The sequence below is a fragment of the Typopeltis vanoorti genome, chromosome 14, assembly GCF_054136105.1.
Source record: "Typopeltis vanoorti isolate ZY-2024b chromosome 14, IOZ_Tvanoo_1.0, whole genome shotgun sequence".
In the NCBI taxonomy this organism is placed as follows: Eukaryota; Metazoa; Arthropoda; class Arachnida; order Uropygi; family Thelyphonidae; genus Typopeltis; species Typopeltis vanoorti.
This window is the reverse complement of record NC_143562.1, coordinates 62,757,068-62,770,644: the sequence shown is the minus strand read 5'-3', so window position 1 is coordinate 62,770,644 and position 13,577 is coordinate 62,757,068. Positions and strand designations below refer to the sequence as shown.

Genomic DNA, 13,577 nt, shown 5'->3' with positions numbered 1-13,577 from the left:
AAATTACACTTTAATAAATATTTTCGAAGTTTTCTGATTTGCCATCTTCAAAAGGAATTTACAAAAAAAAAAAAAAAAGGCACTGCACGTAGGCACTACAACACAGTAACTGAGAATGAAGTGATGAAGCTATTGTTCTCCTATAAGTCATGATGGTGCCCTCTAGCAGGCTAAGTAGGTGTTCTTGGCCATTGGGCTGAAGTTCTGCTGATGTAAGCCTTCCAAATTTGGGACAGTCTCATACAACCAAATTTGTTGAGGTTTAAGAGTTTCGTAGAGCTGAGGTCGACTCCATAAATAGTCTTTCGAATTTGTATTTGCTACGGTGTATTACTGTAGCTTTCTTCCACCGTATTCTTTGGTGTATCCAGAGCATGGTCTGCAAGACCAGAATGGCTGTACCTGTGAAAACAGATGTAGTCCTCATGTTCAGAAATCCTGATATTCGCTGTCCTGTCTGTTTGCTCAAAGTAAGACAGTTTATAGCTGCAAGGGATACACCAGGTAGGTCTAGGGAAAGTGGTTGGTCTTTAGTGGAGCAGATAAGGGATGCCAATTTTCTGTATGGTCTGTAACAGGAGGTCAAGTCATGTTTTTTAAGATTTTGGTAATTTTTTCCAAGGTGTCTCGAATGTAGGGAATGGTGATGGATTTAGAGTAATCCTTGTTGTGGAGGGGGGGGGGGGTAGCCATTGGCTGAGAAAGTGTTAAGGATGTGATTTAGTTCAGTGTTTAGGGCCATGTGGTTAGAACAGATAAGTTTAGCCCTGTTGTATAGTGTTTTCACCACTCCATATTGTTGTGAGGGGATGGGATTGTTGGTGAATGTACCTGCCTGTATGGGTGAGTTTTCTATAAACTGAGAAAACCAAGGTTGCATCAGGCTGGCAGGTGACTAGTGTGTCTAGGAAAGGGAGGCTGTTGTTTTCCTCTTTTTCCAGAGTGAACTTGATTCTGGGGTGTTGGTTGTTTAAGTGTGTTAAGAAGGAGAGGAGTGTATCAGAGCCAGATCCTTTTATTTTGGCAACAAAATGATCCATACTTTAAATAGAAAGGGTGCATCACAGATTTAAATCCTAAAGCCATGGTTTGCTATTCTATTCCACAAGAGCACATGCAATAGCGCTGTAGACTCTGTGCGTCTACATTGGCATTTATATAAAAACTTCAAAGAATTTCCTAGAACATTTAGTCAGAGGAGAAGAGAACCACCAATAGTGATGCAACACTGAAGTACTGGAGATGTAGGCTTTTGATACAATTCTACAGCATTCTATATTAAATCCAGTGTTAGTTATCATTTGTCACTTTCATATTTTGGTGGAAAAATCTACATACTCATTGTGAACAGACTTGATGGGGGAAGTAAAAAGAAAGGTGCATAAACTAGAACTAAAATGAAAGAAAGCCTGACTTTAGAATCAACTTATATTTCTAAAAAGATGTAGGAACAATAATATAATTCTGAAGTTTCTTTTAAAAGAACGTTTCTATTCTAGAAGAGCTAAATAGATCTATTGAAAAGTGTTGTTCCATGTTACGCGAGAGAATACAATCCACAAGGTATGCACTCAACTAAGTTGATTAGCAGTGTCTTCATTTGCATTATATACTAACTACTCTCACATATGCGGGTGGAGCCCTAAAAGCTCTCTCAAAATACTTGACTCAATACAGAGGAAAGCAATAGACTTAATAATAACCCATCTCTTACCAGCTCACTCCCCTCACTTTCGCAAGACATTTAGTTTCTGCAATCTGTATATTCTACAAATATTTCCATGGGAAATTCTCATCTGAAATAGCATCAATAATTCCTCCACTTAGTACTAAGCTCGTTGGAACACATGCACTGCTACTTAACATCCCTTCACAGTGCACCTTGAAACAAACAGAATATGTTTCTTTTTCTCTTCCTTCATCCCTGCAACTGCTGTATTGTGGAACAGTCTTCCCCTGTTTTGTTTCCCAAGGAATATACAGTCTTTCAAATCAAATGTAAACAAGTTCCTCCTTTCCCAATCCACTACCATATATGGTAGTGGATTGTACTATAGGTTGATCAACCAACCTCTTATGTATGGGCTCAACATTATAAAAAAATTGCATAGATGCTGACCTATGGTCTTGTTTAGATAATATGATCAATACTACTTATAACAACATTTTTCTAAGTTCCAAAAACAGACAAATTAAATAATTTAATGCTATGTAAGAGAAAATTTTCATCCTGAAAATGTTCAGAACATTGTCTGTTTTGGTGGGCATTCAAACATTTTTGGACCCACTTCGCTGAGAGCTTCTGCACGTCCAGATGTAGGTGGATAATGACCTCATTCCCTGGATATCCCCAGTCTTTGCAATGCTTTTGGCTGGTATTTGTCCATCATCAAGGATCATGGCATGCACTGCAAAAATGTTTTCAGGTGTGATGGTTGTGGAAGGTCTTCCTGACCTGGGGCATCTGTTGTCTCACGATGCCCAGTTTTAAACTTGGCCACCCATCTGGCAACTGTTGGATATGCTGGGCACAGTCCCCTAAACTCACACACAAAGTTTAATAAAAATCAGTCAGACTTTTCCTGCAGCAAAAAAACTTGATGACAGCTTGCACGTGTCTTCGAATTTCTTCAAAACCTCTGACATGTCTTCTTATATATCCTAAAAGAAAAAGAGCATATTATTACAATTCGATGAAACATAGGGGGGTTAAAGGGTTTTAAGATATGTTCTTTCTTGTGGTTATATCAGTTTTGTTCTAGGTGTTCATCAGAACTTTTCAACCCCCCCACGTATTATTTGCAACATTGAAAGGGCCCTTTACTAACTACCTCGACCAGTTGCAAATAACATTAGATTGAAGACTGTAATCCTTCTCTCTCTCTCTTCTCATCCTCCTAAAAAGAACACCAATTCCTTAGAAAAAGAGGTCTTTCAAATTTAAAGAAGAACAAAGATATCATAGTACTTAAGGCTGATAAAGGCAATTCAACTATTATCATAAATACAACTAATTATATGTCATCATCATCAAATTCCTGACATGTACCCTCAAGGGGTGTACAGGAATGTCTAGAATTTTATTTTTACTCTCTGATACCTCTATTTCCAATCCATTAGATTATGACCCTACTTGGACAAACCATGAAGAAACCAATAACCTTTTACACATGACAATGTGACCTATGGATCTTAAAAAAAGATTGAAAAATTTATGCACCCCTTAACTCCACGATTATATGGAACGCCCAAAGTACACAGGACTAATGTTCCTCTTTAGCCTATCACAGATGGTATTAGCTTATCTACTTATTTGTTATCAAAACAATTGGGTAATCTTCTACAGAAGCACATCAGATGCATAGATTCCATCAGAAACTCGCAACACTTTGTAGAAAAACTAAGAGAAATTTCTGTCTTACCAACGGACAGAAATTTCTTCAAGGGGTGTACAGACATTCTCTAGACAATATCTAGACATTCGTCTAGATATTGTATCTTTGTTCACAAATGTTCCTGTAGACAAAGTTATGGCACTTGTAAATGACCTGTTCCCCCCAGACATTTCCCAACTATTTAGAAATTACTTTGACTGAAATTATTTCCAATGGAATGGGAAATCTCGAAACAGCTATCTGGCTTTGCAGTGGGAAGCCCTCTATCTTCTCCATGTATTGACTTATTCATTCATGGATAACTTTGAAAAAAATTTCCTGCTATCTACAAATCCAAAACATCACTTTGGTAGATGACATATTTATAATCTGGAAACAGCATGGCTGAGTTATATGACTTTCAAGTTCTAAAGTGAAATAAAATTTCACTTTAGAACTTGAAAATGAAGAAAAATTACCTTTCCTATATGTTTTAATTTTGAAAGAAGCAGAAGGAGGCCTCTCTCAATGTATACCACTGGACTACTCATACAGGTTGTTACCTTTGTTCCTCTTCATTGTACCATATATAGCAAAAATGAGGTATTATACATATGCTGAAAAAAAAGAGCAATCTCTATTAAGGAGATGAAGAAATACTCAAAGAAGAATTACATTCCCATCTCCAACTATTAGTGAGCAATGGATATTCTAAGAAAATGGTACAAAGAATTACTATTTTCTACTCCTCCACAACGGATCCCTGACATTTGCTTACACAGTCTCAATTTCCATCCCTTATATTGTTCAAACTTTCTCTTAAAATTGCCAATCTCCTGATATAAGAGTGGCTTTCAAGCCCATTATGATTATAAAAGCTCTGTTACATTCACCTAAGGACCACAACCCTTTCAACAAACATCCTGGAATTTAGAATATTCCATGTTGTGTTTTCCGTGGCCTTTATTATATATGGCAAACATCTAGAAGTTTGGAAATTAGACACAAAGAGCATACTGAAGATGTTAATAACAGAGAAGACAGCTCAGGCCCATACTCTCCACAATACCGAATGGGACAGCTCCATGCCTTACATAGAATACAAATTCAGTGTCTGCAACATCGAACAGGCTACGATGGTTATCCACTTACAAGGTACACTCAACAGAAACCAAGGAATGATTTTATGTGATATCTGGAAGTCACTTATTAGATCTTTCCACACATCAGACTAATTTTTCTGCCAACTACCATACATACCTACTGAACAATGAATGACCTGTACTAGCTTCCGTGCGTTTGATTTTTTTTACTTCTGTGTAACAGTTCCTATATATTCGGTTTTAGTTATGTAATGGTTCATGTTTACCGCTAGTGTATTTTTCTGTTCTTCCTAACTCAGACGAAGCCACTAGCATATGTTGCAAAACTAGTTATTACCATTTGTCACTATATGTTTCAAGACATTAGAGCTTATTTGAGAACACCTCATATGCAGTCCACAGTGACTAGAAAAGATTACTCAAAGTCCGGAGACACTTTCACATCCTCCCAATCTGAACTGACAGATATATTTTTCTCCATTGAGATGTAAATAAATGATCTATTGTACTCTTGTTTTAACAGAATCCTGCTTCATGCTCTGAAAGTATACTTTCCATTTTCTTCTCAATCTTAGAGAGTAAGATTTTATAAAAATTTTGCTCGGATGACTGATAGTTCTATAATTGCTACATTTTGCACTATTCCCTTTTTAAGGAAAAGGAATCATAATAGAGGTGAGTCAATCATTTGGCTGCGATATATCTCTAAATATTTTGAACAGATCATCTATGGCAGGTTTCCCCCCATACACACACACACTGACTCAGTAGTTCAGAAGTTATTCCATCTATTCCTGGCAATTTTTCTATCTTCAAACTTTTTATTTTTTTTTTTCCAGAAATAATCAAATATAGAGATATAAAAAGTTTTATAGTCGATGTATTACATAATTTAAGATGGCATGGTCAGAAGGTCAAAAATTCCAGATGAATTCAGCAGAACTTTCATAGTTCCCATCTATAAAAAGGAAATAAAGCTGAATGTGAAAATTACTGAGGAATTTCTCTATTAAGTATTCCGGGTAAGATTTATGTAAGCATACTTCAAGAGGCTGAGAAATATTGTGGAAGAGAAACTTAGAGAACAACAAGCTGAGATCAGGTCATATAGAGATTTTCACTTTATGACAAACAGTCAAGAAGTCATGAGAATATACGAGGATCTGTACTTAAGTTTTGTAAATCTGGAAAAAGCCCATGACAAGGTGTCCAGATTAAAGCTTTTCAAAACACTACAATTATATGGGGAGAATGGAACATTATACAGAGCAATACATAGTCAATATTTAATTGAAAGTCAACAGTCAGAAATGAAGGAAATAGAGGAAAATGGGTCTGATGTAAAATCAGGTATAAAGCAACAGTGCACACTATCTCCATTCTTATTCATCATCTACAGATGCATTATGAAAGAGAGTGGCATTAACCCTGATCAAACTTAGCTCTTTGCATAAAGTAGAGAGCTAAGTTTGATAAAAGTAAAACATTTCAGCTATTTAGTAACAGATTTAGTGAAGATGGCACATTAAATTTGGAAGAATACAACAGAATTGTGATGGGGACCAGATGAACATATTTATATGGAATAAGAGAGAAATTAGCCCAAACACTGAACTAGCAGTAAAAGACAGTGCTCAGACCAATTTTAAGTTATGGATCTGAGAGTTGGGTTAGAAATAAAGCACATGATCAAAGATTAGAGACCACATATATGAGAGTTCTCAGAAAGATTAACAGTCTGATGGCATCAATGGAGAACTTGACGTTGCCGGCATTTAGGAGTGTGTGAGCAGGACTAATCTAAGATGGTATATTCACTTAAACAGAATGGGAGAGGAAAGGTTAGCACAACAGATGCTTAATGACAAGATGGCAGGTAAAAGAACAAGAGGAAGACCAAGACAAATAACAGACTAATTTGGAGGAATATTGTTGATAGGAGATTTTGTAATAATGTAAACCTAATCACGCAGTACTGTCATAGTAGCCTGTATGCTCCTCGAGGATACATATCAAGAAATTTATGATAATTTAATACTTATTATTACATGTAAAATGTTTATAATTACACACTAGTGAAAGAAAAGCAGAGTAGCACAGGCAGTTACCTACGAGCAAATAATACAGCACTGAAAATATTCCTAAGAAAGAATTTGATTTCTAATTTGATGTCAAAAATTTTTTTTTTTTCATCGTCTTTTATTAAAGGTCACATGTATGAAGTTTTTACATTAAAAATTTATTTTAAACCACTTCATACCTTATGTTCAACATTTGAAATTAGGTATGGTTATTTATTGATGCATATAGCAGAAAGAGAACTATTCTCTTGATGATAAACTAGGGAGCACCATATAAGGATGGGTGTGGTGAGAGAGAAACCAAGAGCATGTTGAATCTTCTGTCTTGGAATGCACTACTGTTTGTATAAAACTTTATATTCTTATAAATTAATTATTTTTGATATATTAATATTATTAGTAATTCTCAAATCATTTTTAATGCTTAAAGATTTTATGTGAAGCATATACTTTTTAAAATTTTATATACTAAATATTAAAATAAAAACAAGATTCCAAAGCTCATTGTTTCTAAATTATTTTCCTACTTATCACAATACATGACAATTGACGAATCTTCAATGCTAAAACGCTCCCCCCCCCCTTTTTTTCTGTATATCTCTAAGTGATAAAATGTATGATGCTTGAAGTCAGTACTAAAATAATTCGCTTCAAAATGAGATATAACCACTGTGACCATGCTCAACTTAACTGAAGATAAACAGTAAGGAGACAGGCCACTCAGATTCTCGGCCAGAAGTCATCATCCTTCAAGCTCTTGTAACATTAAATTTAAAACGCAGTATTTGAAACTCATGAAACAGTTTTGAAGTTTAAGGTTTAACAAAAAATACTAATCTAGCGAAAAACAGTGCGCTTTGGTTGAAAAGTATAGACCTGAGTTCAAATCCCACCTAATATAAAGAACCTTTATAAGGCTTTTCAAAATTAAGGCAGGTTAGCCAATCACTATACTGAAGTAGTAGTCCCCCCCCCCACCACCAACACTCCCAGCAACTTGGGTTTATTGTTTTGTTTTTTTTTTTGTCCTGTAAAACAACTGGCTAAGAAATACATGCAATTCACAGACATATAGACTATGTGTGGATATGATGCGAATAGATGACAACTTTTATTCAGAATAAAATTTCCTTTTTAAACCATACATCAATGAATACACACATTCCTGCAAAACCAATATATAGATGCAATTGCATTCAACTCTGTACAAATCCTTTTGAAAGAAAAGAAGAGCTTATATTATCATCAAATTCCTTACATGTACCCTCAAGAGGGTGTACAGGATATGATAGTACTACAAAAACAATTTACATCACTACTAACTTCCTATCTCCAATTTTCCTCCAAATCAGTCTGTTACTTGTCAAGACTCCAAAATTATCAGATCTTATATTTCTATTGTCTAAAGCACTTTGTACCGAATCAATCAACCTATATCTTGATCTTCAACCGGGTCATTTTCCTGTCAACTTGGCAGAAAACACATGTTTTGCTAATCTTTCCTCGCCCATTCTGTTTAAATGACCATACTACCTGAGATTAGCACTGCTAACACATTCCTGGATGCTGACAATGTCAAGTTCTTTCCTAATATCCTCGTTTTTAATATGATATTGCCATAGCTGCCATCTGTTCATGCCTCTAATCTTTCTCAGGACTCTCATATCTGCAGTCTCTAGTCTTTGGTCAAGTGTTTTACTTCTGATCCAGCTCTCAGATTCATAAGTTAAAATTGGTTTGAACACTGTCTTGTATACAGATAATTTAGTGTTCCAACTAATTTCTCTCTTATTCCATATGATTTTATTCAATTGATTTCCTACCATACAAGCTTTGTTGATTCTGTTGTCTATTTCTATATTTAATTTACGATCTTCACTAAAATTCGTGCCTAAGTAGGTGAAATGTTTTACTTGTTCCACAGGTTCTCTGTTCAAAACACAATTGACATTTTCAACGATTCTACCTATTTTCATTGTCTTTGTCTTTTTATTGCTGATCTTCATACAATATCTATTACAACAGTTATTCAATTTAGTCAGGGAACCTTGCAAACTTGTAGCAGATTTATTTAGAAGTATAACATCTTCCGCATAAAGCAAAGAGCTGACATTAAAATCTCCAATTCTGATAATCATGTTTAATACTACTTTCCTTCATAATGTGATCCATATAGATAATGAATAACAGAGGGGATAATGTACATTCTTGTCTCACACCAGATTTAACATTAAACCATCTTCCTGTACTTCCTTCAATTCTAACCGCTGACTTAAACTCAAATAAAGACTAAGTATTGCTTGATATGATGACCCACTGACACCATATAACTGTAGCGTATTCAATAGCTTCTCTCTTGGCACCTTGTCGTATGCCTTTTCCAGATCGACAAAACTTAAATACAGATATTTGTTATATTCCCATGCTTTCTCAACTATTTGTCGTAAAGTGAAGATCTGATCCTGACAGCCACTGTTTGGCCTGAATCAGCTTGTTCTTCACCAAGCTTTTCTTCCACAATTCTTCTCAACCGTTTCTCAAGTATACTTGCATAGATCTTGCCAGGAACACTGAGTAGGGAAATACCTGTGTAATTCTCACATTCAGTTTTATTTCCCTTTTTATATATTGGTACTATTAGAGCGCTATTCCAGTCATCAGGAATTCGTCCCTCTGTCCAAGCCTTCTGAACTATGCAGTGCAGACACTGTAAGACTTTTATACCACCATACTTCAGCATTTCTGGTCGAATATCATCTACTCCTGCTGCCTTTCCATATTTCAAATCTTTGATGGCTTTTCCTATTTCAACTATGGATATGTATTCCTGGCTGTATGCCTGCTGAGTGTTTTTTACCACTGTGCTATCACTGCCTGTTTCATTTAGCATTTTTTCGAAGTAATTACTCCATACTTCAAGAATATCTTTTCCGCCAGTTTTCATGTCACCTTTATTATCTCTCTAACTCCTTTTACAGCACTCTTTCCTCCATTTTTAAGCTTCTTCAACAACCTCCAGAATATCTTACCACCTTCTTGATATTTATTTTCTATGTTCTTGCCAAAGTCCTTCCATGACTTTTGTTTGGCTAGTTTTACACAGTGTTTAGCTTTCTTACATTTGTCTCTGTATTCTCTAAGAGCACAAGCTGACTTATTTGCCAGGAACTTTTGATATGCTTTCTTCTTTTCTTTCACTGCCTCTTTAACTTCTTGTGTCCACCATGGAGTTCTGATTTTTCTATCCTTGCAGACAACCTCACCACATGCCTCTCTGGCTGAATCAATCAGGGTTTTCTTCAAGGTTTGCCAGTGAATCTCTAAGGTTTGGTTCTTGTTCTCCAAGTCTTTCATTTTTTCTTCAATAATCTTTGTGTATTTTAGTCTACAGTTCACATCTGAGAGCTGCCCAACTTTTATTCACTTTAAAAATTTCTTACATGTCATTATTTTCAATATGAAATTCAATTTTATCCTGCTCAAAACTAAATAGTGATCGCTTCCAATTTCAAATCCTCTGTACACTCTGGTGTCCTGCACAAGGGAGAAAATAACACAATCAACAATAACATAGTCAATGAAACTTTTCTTATTCCTTGCCTCTTCTCTCCATGTGAATTTGTGCACATTTTTATGTTGGAAAATGGTGTTAGTAATAACCAGTCCATGTCCTGAGCAGAAATCCAACAGGTATTTGCCATTATTATTAGCTTTGCTCTTTTCTCCAAATTTTCCCAAAATATTTTTGTATGTTTGACAATCACTTCCTACTCTGCTATTTAGATCCTCAACAAGGACCAACTTTTCCTTTTTCATTGTGTCAGTAGCTTTCTCAAGAGCCTCAAAAAATCCCCCCACTTCTACCTTAGTAAAGCCTTCTGTGAGACCATAGGCACAAATAAGTCTCATTATGGCTACAGTCCATAATGAGATTATGGCTACCCCTTCTTTTCCTTGATTGTCATTGCCTGAATATAACATTTTGTATTTATTGCTCAACAAGATCACTAGTTTTTGTCTTTTTTATTTCAGTCACCCCTATTATGTCGATCTGGTACTTATCTAATTCCTCAGCTAGCTCCATTTCTTTGCCATTTAGTTTGATAGTACTGATCCTTAACTCTGGTGATGTTGAGATGGGATGTGTTTTCAGAATTGTTCCAGTAGCTGACTTTTCGCTGTTTGCCCTGGTTCCCTGGAGAAAACAATGGGGGCCTTGTTTAACTGGGCAACGCCCAAGCTATGTTGTACCATCATTTGAAATTTTGGTTTAACCAATAAGAATACAATTTGGTCAGCTAAATCCCAAATTGCCAGCCCATCCTCGTTTGTTCAGTATCCAGGTAGATACCCAACAGGGTGCACCATGAGAAGGTGAGGATTGGACATTAGGCCAGAAGCCCTGGTCGGTTCTTCGCATTCCTTTAAAGGCTATGTGGAGGTCTCCTCTCAGTTATACAGCTTTGATCCTTAAGCACCCTATGTTTTGTTTTAGTGAAATGAAAAATCTAGCAGGGGTAGATCACAATAAGACTATCCATTTGTGTTCATGTTCCCCAACAATCTCTTATAATAACCAATCCAGAAATCAGTTCACTATCATCCACCATTAAGCATTATCTTCAATGATCATTTTTCAAATTCAACACCATATGATTCATTTTTTGTTTGCTGAAATTTATTAGTGCATAATGTTTCAATGTTCTTGCCAATTAAGGGTTGCAGAGTTAGTATTCTTTCCCCTTCTTGTAGTATATTAAGTTCAGTGGCCTGTCACAGCCAAAAAACTTAGTTTTAATCCCGATGCATAGTCTGCTGCTACTGGCAACTGTATGCATTCTTCAGCCGATCTGTCTGTTTTGGAGAACGATCTACCACTCCATACGAGGCTTTCATTTGAACAAACGCTGTAATGATGCTCTACAACCCAAGTGAATTTTCATCTACAAAGAAAAACGAAAATTGTAAAATACTGGAATCAAGGAAATAATGTTTCCAAATTAAAATATATGAGTATGTCAGAAACAAATTTATGCTTACTAAAGCTGATCCCTATATTACAGAATTAAAGGACATCAAAACACAAACAACATTTACATTTTAAGCATCATCCTAATTAAAACTATTACTAGTTTGTTTAGGTATGAAACTAGTGCATTATATCTCTTAACTGCAGGTTTGCCAGCTAGTGTGCCTGTTTTGCACAATTAAAAACCAGTTTCCAGCAGGAAAACCAAGCAACCTCCATATGAGACTAGAAATTCACCTTTAATTGAAAAGCCATTCTTCATATCCTAGAAGAAATGTGAACCTGGTTCTTTGCACCTGAAAAACAAATGCTGTAACATCTTTGTGACTACTTAGAATTAATATCAAGAATAAGGTATTAGCTGGCTCACATTAGAATTCTGATAAATGAAGAAGGAATTTCTGTGACTGACTAATCTTCAGCTAAAAAGATCTAGGCCCTTGATGAGATTTGAAGTTGGGTTTTTCCAACACTACACTATTTGAATGTACTATAGATGCCTCTAGGGCACAGTCAGTAACAGGAAGGACTTGGGATTGCTTAAAACAAACAAATCTAAATCATGACTTGTAGTCTCATCCAACTGTACCTATATCTGCTATTAATTAAGCAGTAAATTAATGATATAAGCACATCAATAGGCAATTTTTACAAAATTTGCATGCTTGTTCAACATGCCAGTTACAGTGATAACAAAAATGTTTCTTTTCTAGTATTTAATAAAATTAATAAAAATTCAAGGGGGAAAAAAAATCAAAAAAATTTCAATAAAGAAATATTTTTGAAAGATTTTTAATTTATATTTTATATATATCAAATTTAATTATTTGTTTGCTACCTTTTAATTTATATTTTATATATATCAAATTTAATTATTTGTTTGCTACCTTTTCCAGGCCCACCTATAGGAATATGGTCAGTTGGAGGTGGAGCAACAGGGGGAACTATGGCAGCAGGAGTTGCTGGTTGACCTGGTGTAGGTGGTGGTGGTGGTGGCGGTTGTACCACTGGGGTCTGATACTGAGGAATGCTTGGAACAGGAAAATTGTAACCAGACACTGGTGCTGATGGAACACAGCCATAGGGTGAAACTTGTGATGGTAACTATAACAGTTTTAAAAACCAAACTGCATTTTATGTATATTCCTCATTAAGTTCATCTATACAAAGAATAACATTTAAACAACATATATATGCTAAATTGTTATCAGTTTACAAGCAGTAAATTCTATTTAGGATCAGCTACTATTAAACATATTTTGAAATGTCTTATATACTGCTATACAAAGTAAACATAGTTTACAATAGATTGGAACATTTTATTCTCGTCCAATTTATGGACTACTGTAAAAATTCGATGTTGCACAAATTGTATTTTTTTCTAATACATCGATTTTTTACAGAAGGAACATATCCTAAAAATAAAAACCATGTACAAATATTTCTATTTTCGTTATGTTAAAATATTATAAAGAGTATGATAAGCCCAAACTGAATTAACTCGCTCATTGTTTAAGCAAAAGAAGTAGAATTGTTGAAGCCAAAGGCAACACCTTGAAATCGGTAGATTCTTTAATAGTTGTTTACCAGTTCAATCTCAGGTGACCTTCAAGGTCAGTACAGAAAGGGGAAGCATAAATCAAAAGGAAGTTCCGAGGGCCACAAAATCGGATTAAGGACATGAAAAGGAAATAAGGAAGTCGACGAAAGTTCGAGAATCATGAATCACGAAATGTTGTCCGGGGTTCTTGTAACTACATGCAAGCTTTGCGTGGGAACATAAGGGGTTCCAAAAACTTAACCCAAGGTTCAGGGGGTACAGGTGGATATAAGGCATGGCTTCTAAGAGACTGCACACTCTTTTTTTCATCTTGGGCAATCGTGATCACGTGAGTTCGAGATCGAGAGGGGTCGTTAGTCAGAGGGAGGAAGACGAGGTCCGTCCACCGAGAGCCGCTCCAGTTCACATATCCGGAGGTGATCAAAATAA

General features: G+C 35.6%; 1 protein-coding gene across 3 annotated transcripts in view; it reads right to left on the bottom strand.

Moving 5' to 3' along the window:
* Sec31 (COPII coat complex component secretory 31) overlaps positions 1 to 13,577 on the bottom strand; it is a 486,555-nt gene that overhangs the window by 66,227 nt on the left and 406,751 nt on the right. For all 3 annotated transcript variants that reach the window (XM_090403344.1, XM_090403343.1, XM_090403345.1), the window contains exon 20: positions 12,475 to 12,691. In XM_090403344.1, coding sequence (XP_090259470.1) covers positions 12,475 to 12,691 — 217 coding nt within the window. The remainder of the gene's footprint in view (positions 1 to 12,474; positions 12,692 to 13,577) is intronic.